Source organism: Theropithecus gelada, chromosome 7b, assembly GCF_003255815.1.
Source record: "Theropithecus gelada isolate Dixy chromosome 7b, Tgel_1.0, whole genome shotgun sequence".
Taxonomy (NCBI): Eukaryota; Metazoa; Chordata; class Mammalia; order Primates; family Cercopithecidae; genus Theropithecus; species Theropithecus gelada.
In genome coordinates this window covers 69,052,722-69,062,985 of record NC_037675.1, presented here as the reverse complement: position 1 = coordinate 69,062,985, position 10,264 = coordinate 69,052,722, and the positions used below count along the sequence as shown (strand labels likewise).

At 44.8% G+C, this 10,264-nt stretch overlaps 1 protein-coding gene across 1 annotated transcript in view; it reads left to right on the top strand.

The window, feature by feature from the left end:
* Nucleotides 1-2,798: 2,798 nt before the first annotated feature.
* VTI1B (vesicle transport through interaction with t-SNAREs 1B) overlaps nucleotides 2,799-10,264 on the top strand; it is a 28,746-nt gene continuing 21,280 nt past the window's right edge. The window contains exon 1 of the mRNA XM_025392707.1: nucleotides 2,799-3,806. Within this exon, the coding sequence (XP_025248492.1) occupies nucleotides 3,692-3,806 (115 nt within the window). The 5' untranslated portion in view covers nucleotides 2,799-3,691. The remainder of the gene's footprint in view (nucleotides 3,807-10,264) is intronic.

Sequence of the window (10,264 nt, the reverse complement as noted above, 5' to 3'; positions counted from 1 at the left end):
GAACCAGGAAGTAGATAAGGAAAGGAACACTCTGAAAAGTCAGGCCACTGGACTCCAGTTAGTGACCCCAGGCCCATGGAAGACTCCTTTTTTGTGCCTTAGTTTCTCTTAGAAAATGAGAAGAAAGGCTTTTTGGTCATCGTCATTGTGTGTATCTTTGTGTGTCTTCTTGTTTATGTATGCTAAGGGAGTATTTTCACAAAGTTCAGAACAGCCACAATAATCAGAGATGGAGCAAACCAATGTCATCCAGTCTTTATGCAAATGAAACACTGCAAAGGGAAGCAGATTCTGTATATGTAACTACCCACCAAGAGCACATGGGTAGCAGGGAAGAAGTAAAAATAAAGAAGGAGAATACTGGAAGATAATGCATGAAATGAAGGGACTAGTTAAGGATTAAGAAAATAGCAAAAGACATTAAATATACTAATATAGCTATGGAAGAATTGAGGGTGAGCATCCAAGACTGATGAGGTCTTAACAAAAACCAGTGTAGCAAAAAAAAAAAAAAAAAAAAAATCCTAAAAATGAAAAGAAAAAACCCAATTCTTTTATTCAGAAAAATTATCTTAGGGACTGATATTGGTAATTATGGTCAATTTAATAATCTTTTGGGGCATTTCCTTACATTGTCTTGACAAGACTAAAATGTCTATGTGCCAAAATTCTGTATTTTATTTGGAGACTTTTTTTTTTTTTTTTTTGAGACAGAGTCTCACTCTGTCGCCCAGGCTGGAGTGCAGTGGCCGGATCTCAGCTCACTGCAAGCTCTGCCTCCCGGGTTTAGGCCATTCTCCTGCCTCAGCCTCCCGAGTAGCTGGGACTACAGGGGCCCGCCACTTCGCCTGACTAGTTTTTTGTATTTTTTAGTAGAGACGGGGTTTCACCATGTTAGCCAGGATGGTCTCGATCTCCTGACCTCGTGATCCGCCCATCTCGGCCTCCCAAAGTGCTGGGATTACAGGCTTGAGCCACCGTGCCTGGCTGGAGACTCTTTATCAAAAGTAATGCCAGAGGAAGTCTGAGGAATTAGTAGTGTTCCCATCACTTGTTTAGAGTGTGCTATTCTAAAGATTTTGATTTCCTGGAATGACAATTATATTTTAACTTTGGTGGGGGAAAGAATTATAGGACCACAGTCTTCACTTCTGATATTTGTAAATTAATATTTTATTGAACTTGTTTTGACCATTAAGCTATATGTTTAGAAATGGTCATTTTATGGAAAAATTAGAAAAATTCTGATAATAGTGCAGAATAAATTAATTAATGTTTTACTTAATTTATATTGAACTGTCAATGACAAATAAAAATTTTTTGATTATTTTTTGTTTTCATTTACCAGGATAAAAACTAAGAATTAAAAGTTTAATTACAGTCAAAAGAAGAAAACACTGTTCATTATTATGGTTATGCAATGATTTCTCATTCTAAAGAATAATTTGTCCCAGAGTCTAGCTACAGTGCAATCTCAATCCACATGCTATTAATTTAGGTTGTGTGATAATCTGATTATTCATTCACCATTTCCTACTTAACATTTTTTGACACTCTTCACAGATACTTTTCCCATATTTCTTGATCATCCCGGGCCATTTTTTTTTCTTTTTTCTTTTCTTTTTTATTAGAGACAGGGTCTTGCTTTGTTGCCCAGGCTGGCCTCAAACTCTGAGCTCAAACAGTCATCCCGCCTCGGCCTCCCAAAGTGCTGGGGTACAGGTGTGAGCCATGGCGCCTGGCCCCAGGCTATTAATCTTTTTTTTGCACCTGCCCCTTATTTCTGTACTGTGACAAGTCCCAGCATTGTGTTGTGGGACTTACACAGAATACTGACAGTTACCTCAGACTTGGTCATGTCTGTACTCAGTGCATATTAAGAGCTCAACCAAAGTGTGCTGAATCAACAGCCAATGAACTTGATAATAAAAATGAGGGCCCAGGAGATATAAATTAGCAAAGCATTTTCTCCTGAGCATTCATACATCTTTTAATATTTGTAGGCAGTTTAAAATTGAGCTCCCAAGCAAACATTTGAGAACAGACACCTTGAGCAAACCGTGAAATCGGTGAAAATAAGAATTTATTTTAATTTTTTTGAGATAGGATCTTGCTTTGTCACCCAGGCTGGAGTGCAGTGGCATGATCTCAGCTCACTGCAACCACTACCTCCCGGGTTCAGGTGATTCTCCTGCCTTAGCCTCCCGAGTAGCTGGGATTACAGGCGCCCACCACCACGCTCGGCTAATTTTTGTGATTTTAGCAGAGATGGGGGTTTCACCGTGTTGGCTAGGCTGGTCTCGAACTCCTGACTTCAAGTAATCCGCCCGCGTCGGCCTCCCAAAGTGCTGGGATGATGCTTGAGCCACCATGCCCGACCTGAAGACCGGCATTTATACCCATGGAGTGCAGGAAAGGACCTTGTAATTGTTAACACGTGACACTTAGTGGCAGATGAGACCTAATGAAGCCAGGCCCACCTTCCACACCAGATTATAAATTCCCCCGGAGCAGAGAGTAAATGTTTTATTCACCAACATGCCCAGATCCCTCGCAATGCCTACGCTTGACAAACACCTGTTGTGAACAAGTGCACGAGGCAGCCTAGCAGCTAGAGTATTTCGAGGTCATCCTAACTCGGTTCCACTTTTGAATTTTTGTTTTTTGGGTTTGTTTGGAGACAAGGTCACCCTCCACTTGGGAGCAAAGTCTCCCAAGCTGGAGTGCAGTGGTGGGAACTCTGTAATCTCAACCTTGTGGACTCAAGTAATCCTCCTGCTTCAGCCTCCGGGGTAGCTGGGGCCAAAAGTGCGCGCCACCTTGCCCGGCTCCTATTTTGGATTTCCGGTAGTGCTCTCGCTATTGTGACCAGGCTGGTCTCGAACTACTGGGTTCAAGCAATTCTCCCACCTCGGCCTCCCAAAGTACTGGGATTACAGGCGCGAGCCACTCGCCCGGCCGGGTTCCACTTCTGAAAGCTTGGGGAGCCGCTGGGCCTTCCAGGAAAACTGCTCCACCTCCCGACTGCAGGCAGAGCCCCTGGCCTGGCTATCTTTCCAGGGCCTAAAGCTAACATTCGGTCAAGACGCGAAATGAGGAATTCGGGTCAGGGTGGCAAAGCAAAGCGCGATGACAGTGAGGACGACGTCTAGACGCAAACACACATCAAATCGGGCCGAAGCCCGCTGTCGCCTCGAGGGCTAAACCTGGCACCCCGGGCAACGCGCGACTTCGGCACCAGACGCTCTCCGAGTCAAACTACATCCCCCGGCGTGCACTGCAGCGCCCGCCCCTGGCCGGCCGGCGGGGCCCGGGAGGAAGGCGGCCGAGCTGCCCGTCCCGCAGGTCCCCTAGGGCCCTTTCTCTGCGGCCTTTCCCCACCCCGGACCGGGCATTTCTCGGGCTCTGCGACTACCATTCGCCCCGCTCGCTCCCTCAGGAGTCGCCTAGGCTGCGCAGTCTCCCGCCTTCCCGTCAGGCCTTCGCGCCGGCGCTCCCGCAATCACGGGCTAGAGAGGGTGGGCGTTCCGGCTCGGGAGGACCCTTCTGCGGCCCCGGAAGAACCTCGTCCTGGGCAGCGGTGGTGCGGCGGTGGCCGTTATGGCCACGGGACTGGGCGGCTGACCGCCGGGCTAGGAGAGGGCCCAGAGCCCCGAATCTGGGTGGCCGCTGCTCGAGCGCGTCCTGCGCCATGGCCGCCTCCGCCGCCTCCTCGGAGCATTTCGAGAAGCTGCACGAGATCTTCCGCGGCCTCCATGAAGACCTACAAGGGGTGCCCGAGCGGCTGCTGGGGACTGCTGGGACCGGTGAGGCGCGGGTGGGCCACGCAGTGGGTTGCGCGGCCCCGCGCGCTGTGGAATTTTCCCCCACCTTCCTCCCAGACCCGGGCCCGCGTCTCCTTCCTCCGCGTCCTCAGACACGCCCCCTAGGGCTGGCTGGGTCGCAGCCCCGGGTCTCCCTGCCACTGAGAGTGAATTGGGGACGCGCCCAGGGACGCGGGGTTCAGTTCCCTGGGATCCTTCTATGGCCTTCCACATTTTCTCGTTTTTTTCCACTGCGGCAAACAGAGCAGAGGGGCTTTTACATCTGCGGTCCTGTAATGTAGCGTGGGTTTCTTTCGTAGCTGTTTTTGTTTGTTTTATGCATTTAGAAGCACTAGTCTCAAGACAGGTCTAGTTTTCACCAGACTGACAGAGGATCTGTAGCACAGAAAAAGGGTTAAAAACCCAAAGGAGTCATAATTTGGGGTGTTGGTATATACCTGTTATTGGAGGGTAGAGAGCTGGCCTTTAAAACCTTATTGTGGCGTTTAGATGTGGTCTTGTTTTGAACGTTTTTACTGCTGAGACTATTTACTACCCCTTAATTTCATGGTTCAGGTTGCTACAAGTTTTGTCTGGAGGAGCTAGAGTTTTCCGGCCCTAGATCCATAGGAAGACCTGCTATATATAGTTCTTGGCCTCCGGATATATAGAACTTGATGGCAAGGACAAAACTTTGTTTTATTGCTTTTATTTAAGGGTCAGAGCTTGAGTGTTTGCTCAACGAATTACTCAAGGTCATAGGAATTGAATGACTCTGGTGAGAATGAAATGCATGTATTTAATATATATTTATTGTGAGGCTGCTGTGTGCCAGGCACTGTTCTAGGTGCTGGTGAATATTGCAAATTACAGTGAAAAAGACATGCACGTCCCCATTCTAGTGGGTAGGTGATAAACAATATATAACTATTAAGCGGCAGTGTTAAAGAATACAGGAAAATAAATCAGAGTAAAGGAATAGGGGATGGGACTTCAGTTTTATTTTTTTATTATTATTATTTTTGAGACAGAGTCTTACTCTGTCATCCAGTCTGGAGTGCAGTGGTACGATCTCGGCTCACTGCAACCTCCACTTCCCAGATTGAAGCAATTCTCCTGCCTCAGCCTCTGGAGTAACTGGGATTACAGTTGCGCCACCACCCCTGGCTAATTTTTTTTGTATTTTTAGTAGAGACGGGGTTTCACCATGTTGGCCAGGTTGGTCTCTAACTCCTGACCTCAAGCGATCCGCTTTCCTTGGGACTTCAGTTTTAAATAGGGTGGTTGTGAAAGTCCTCTCTGAGGAGATGGCATTTGAACTGAGACTTGAATGAAGAGAGGGAGTAAACCAGAAATCTGGGAGAAGTGAGTGTCAGAAGGAGGGAATAGCACTGCAAATGCCCTTAAGCAGAAATGAGCTTGGTGTGTTCAACGAAGAGCAGGAAGTTCCATGTGTTTGGGATGAAGTGAGCAAAGGAGAGAGGTAGGCAGGGCCAGATCATGTAGGGCCTTGTGGACCATGGTGAAAGACTTGTGCCTTTTTCTAAATATGATGGGATGCAGTTAAAATATATTGTGCAGAAGCATTGTGGGATCTGATTTATGTGATTGAAAAGTTGACTGCGGGCAGGGCACGGTGACTCACACCTGTAATTCCAGGGCTTGGGGAAGCAGAGGCGGGCAGATCACTTGAGGTCAGGAGTTCAAGACCAGCCTGGCCAACATGGTGAAACCCTATCTCTACTAAAAATACAAAAATTAGCCAGGCATGGTGTCAGTTGCCTGTAGTCCCAGCTACTCAGGAAGCTGAGGCAGGAGAATTGCTTGAACCCAGGAGGCAGAGGTTGCAGTGAGCTGAGATAGTGCCGCTGCACTCTAGTCTGGGCAACAGAGCAAGACTCTGTCTCAAAAAAAAAAAAAAAGAAAGAAAAAAAGAAAAGAAAAGTAGACTGCAGGCTAGGCGTGGTGGCTCACACCTGTAATCCCAGCACTTGGGGAAGCTGAGTTAGAAGTATTGCTGTATTGAAGGTTTTTGAGACCAGCCTGGGCAACGTGGTGAAACCCCATCTCTACAAAAAATACAAAAGTTAGCCAGGCATTGTGGTGCGTGCCTGTAGTCCCAGCTCCTGGGGAGGCTGAAGTGGGAGGATCACTTGCACCCTGGAGCTGGAGGTTGCAGTGAGCCAAGATCGCACCACTGCACTCTAACCTGGATGACAGAGCAAGACTCTGTCTAAAAAAAAAAAAGGTAGACTGCATTTTCAACCTGGCACTGAATTTTTGCAATGCCCATTTCTATAAGGCTAAATAACGCAAAAGAACATTGCTTGAAAAATAGAAAATTGAATTCGTTATTACTATGGTTTGAGTGTCCCCTCTAAAACTTATGTTGAAATTTATTTGCCATTTTAATCGTGTTAAGAGGTGGGACCCATAAGAAATGATTAGACCATGAGGGCTCCATCCTCAGGGATTGGATTGTTATCCTGAGAGTGGGTTGGTTGCTGAGAGAGTGGGTTAGTTCAGCCCTCTCTTGCTTGCCTGCTCTCTTGATCTGTTGCTCTTCCACCTTCTGCCATAGGGTGACCCATGGGTAGCAAGAAGGCCCTTGAAAGAATCAGGCCCCTCAGCCTTGGGCTTCCCAGCCTCCGGAACTCTGAGAAATACATTTCTTTTCTTTATAAATTACCCAGACTCAGCTATTCTGTTATGGCAACATAAAGCTAAGATAGTTACATTCACGTTTGTTGTCTCCCCAGCCTTTTTCTCCATTCTGCAAAGAGAACAGTTGGAAATATGTGATTTTTTTTTTTTTTTTTTTTTTTTTTGAGACAGAGTCTTGCTCTGTCACCCAGACAGTGATACAATCTCAGCTCACTGCAACCTCCACCTCCTGGGTTCAAGCGATTGTCATGCCTCAGCCTCCCGAGTAGCCGGGATTACAGGCACATGCTAGCACACCCAGCTAATTTTTGTATTTTTAGTTGACACGGGGTTTCACCATGTTGGCCAGGCTGGTCTCAAACTCCTGACCTCAAGTGATCCACCCGCCTCGGCCTCCCAAAGTGCTGAGATTACAGGCGTGAGCCACTGTGCTCAGCAGAAATAGGTGAATTTCTACCCAACCACAAAATATTCTAAGTTGCTGGCAACAGACATAGTTGTAAATAAAGTATATACATATCCTTAGAATTGTAGTAAGTCCAGCAACTTTACCTCTTATTCACTACCTCGTTCACACTGCTCAATAAATATTTGTTGAATAAATTGAATTTATCTAAGCAAACACATGGTGCCTCATCTCTGAATCCCTCTTTTTCTAGTTCAGAGACCACATCATAAAGTTTTCAGCACTTTAATGCCCATCATGAATTATTAGGCACAGCATAACGTACATAATACAGCCCTTGCATGTAGCTTATGCTGTGTAATTGAATTAAGTTATTTTTCAATAAACACTGAGAATTATTATGTATCAGCCACTGTCTGGGCCCTGAGGACTTCCAGAGTACTTACCTTAAAAAGAAACAAACGGCCGGGCACAGTGGCTCATGCCTGTAATCCCATCACTTTGGGAGACCTAGGCGGGTGCATCACAAGGTCAAGAGATAGAGACCATCCTGGCAAACATGGTGAAACCTTGTCTCTACTCAAAATGCAAAAATTAGCTAGGTGTGGTGACATGCGCCTGTAGTCCCAGCTACTCAGGAGGCTGAGGCAGGAGAATCAACTGAACGCAGGAGGTGGAGATTGCAGGCAACAGAGCGAGACTCCATCTCAAAAAAAAAAAAAAGTAAACAAACTTACAACAAAGTGTGTGATTAATCCTAAAATAAAGTTCTCAGAGACTATAAAAAAGGCTGGACTTGAGCATGGGGAAGAGAGGGAAGCTTCAAAAAACTTCAAACTGAATATAAGGGGTTGAATGGGAGTTTGCTAAACAGGGGAAATGCAAAGAGGCAACACAGGAGTTAAAAAATGGAATACCCCCAACTCTGGAGCTTAGAATGTATATGGGAAAGTAGTAGTAGATGGGGCAGGTGAAACAGCCAGATTGTGAGGGGATCTTAGTGTGACATTGAGACATTTGGACTTGATATGGAAAGTCAGTAAAGGACTTAAAGCAGTTGATTGATGTGGATTTTCTTTTAGAAGAAGGGCATTAATGGCTAGACAGAGGACGAGAGAGAGCACAAGAATCTGGGTATAGGGGACTGTGTTAAGAGCCTTTTGGGCAGTTGCCTTGGTAACACAGGAATTTGTTTGACACAGGGTCTCACTCCTGTCTTCTGTCATCCAGGCTGGAGTGCAGTGGCACCATCACTGCTCACTGCAGCCTTGGCTTCCCAAGCTAAAGTGATCCTCCCACCTCAGCCTCCTGGGTAGCTGGGGCCGCAGGCGCATGCCCCTAGGCCTGGCTAATTTTTTGTATTTTTAGTAAGGGTCTCCCATGTTGTCCAGGCTGTTGTCAAGTTCCTGGGCTTAATTAAGATCCAACCACCTCAGCGTCTTAAAGTGCTGGGGTTACAGGTGTGAGCTACAGTGCCCGGCCTAAGAGGTGGTTTTGAGGCAGAAATTAGGGAGAAAGATTCCAGGGTGTCTGTGTTTTTTCACTTGGTCAACTGGGTGAACAATGAACTTAAATAAGAAACATAAGAGGAGAAGCAGAGTTTGGGTTGTGGATGAGAATATCAAAGGTACCTGGAGAACAGAGATCATGACATAATATATGTCCATTCTAGCCTCACAGAGTATTTCTTCATGGGTGCAGCACACCAACATGGCACATGTATACACATGTAACAAACCTGCACATTGTGCACATGTACCCTAGAACTTAAAGTATAATAAAAAATAAAAATAAATAAATAAATAAAATATGGGGGCCAGGTGTGGTGGCTCATGCCTGTAATCCCAATATTCTGGTGTGGTGGCTCATGCCTGTAATCCCAATATTTTGGGAGGCTGAGGCAGGAGGATTGCATGAGGCCAAGAGTTGGAGACCAGCCTTGCAACATGGTGAGACCTATCTCTACAAAAAAAAAAAAATATATTAGCTGAGTGTGGTGCTGCTCACCTGTAGTCCCAGCTGCTCAGGAGGCTGAGGCAGGAGGATCACTTGAGTCTAGGAGTTTGAAGTTTTAGTGAGCTGTCATCACATCATTGCACTCTAGCCTGGGTGACAGAGCAAGACTTTGTCTCTAAAATTAACAATAAAACATTTATGAAGAAATATGTGATTTGAGAGGGCGTATAGTATAATATTTAACAGCAAGAATTCAAGAGCCAGATTGCCTGAGTTTAAATCCACCTTTTAGTAGCAGTGTGACCTTGGACAGGTTACTTTAACCCAATTAGTTTTCCCTGAAAAATGGGGATAAATCTTAGTGTCTACTTCATAGGGTTTTTGTGAGGAGTAAATGAGTTAATATATGTAAAGTCCTTAGAATACTGCTAATATAGATAATAGAACTACTAGCCGTGTTATTTAAATGAAAACTAAGAATACCAGCCCTGTATACAACTACTCTTACCTTTTTCTTTTTTTTCCCCGAGCACTTATTTTCTGACGTATTAGACACTTAGTACATTTATGATATTTACAGTATATTGTTTGTCTTCCTTTCACTAGGACAGTGGTTTCATTGTGGTCCATGAACCAGCAGCATCAGCATCATCTGGGAACTTGTTAGAAATGCAAATTCTTGGGCCCAACCCCAGACCTGTTGAATCAGAAACTTTTAACAAGCAGTGTGTTTTCACAGCCCTCCAGGGGGTTTCTGATGAAGGCCAAGTGTGAAAACCTCTGAGCTAGAATGTAAGCTCAATATTATGTCTTTTTTTTCACTGTGTTTCCTAAGCACCAGAACAGTGCCTAGCACAGACTAGGTGCTCCATAGATATCTGTTGGATGATGGAATATGTGAATAGTGTGAATTGTTGGAAAGAAAATACTAATATATGATTGTGATTTGTTTCTATTCTACTGTTGTCCACATTTTCATTACTTTAAAAATGGGTATATTCTACCTATTAAAACAACAAAAACAGTATTTCTCCAAAGTACAGTCTCCATTCACTTTCTGCCTTTGAAGGATATTAGAGACAATGTGTCCTATTTTAGGAAGTTTTTGTGGCAGTGACTGTCCATTACCACATACAATAATTATTAATCCATTTAATATCTCATTAAGTACTTATGGCCATAATTTCTAGTCTTGGTTTTACAATCTCTGAAGAGGTCTCTCCAATTACTTTGGAGTACTATAATGTGCTATAATTTCTTAATCTAATCAATAATGTTAAATACCTGTGGTCATGGTTTCTAGTTTTGTTTTTGTCATACCTGAAGACGTCTCTCCATATGTCTTAATGGGTATCGTAAAAATATTCAAAGTTTTCCATTTTAAATCATTTAGATCAGTGTGTATAACACAAGACCCTATTATTTTCGGAGCCAG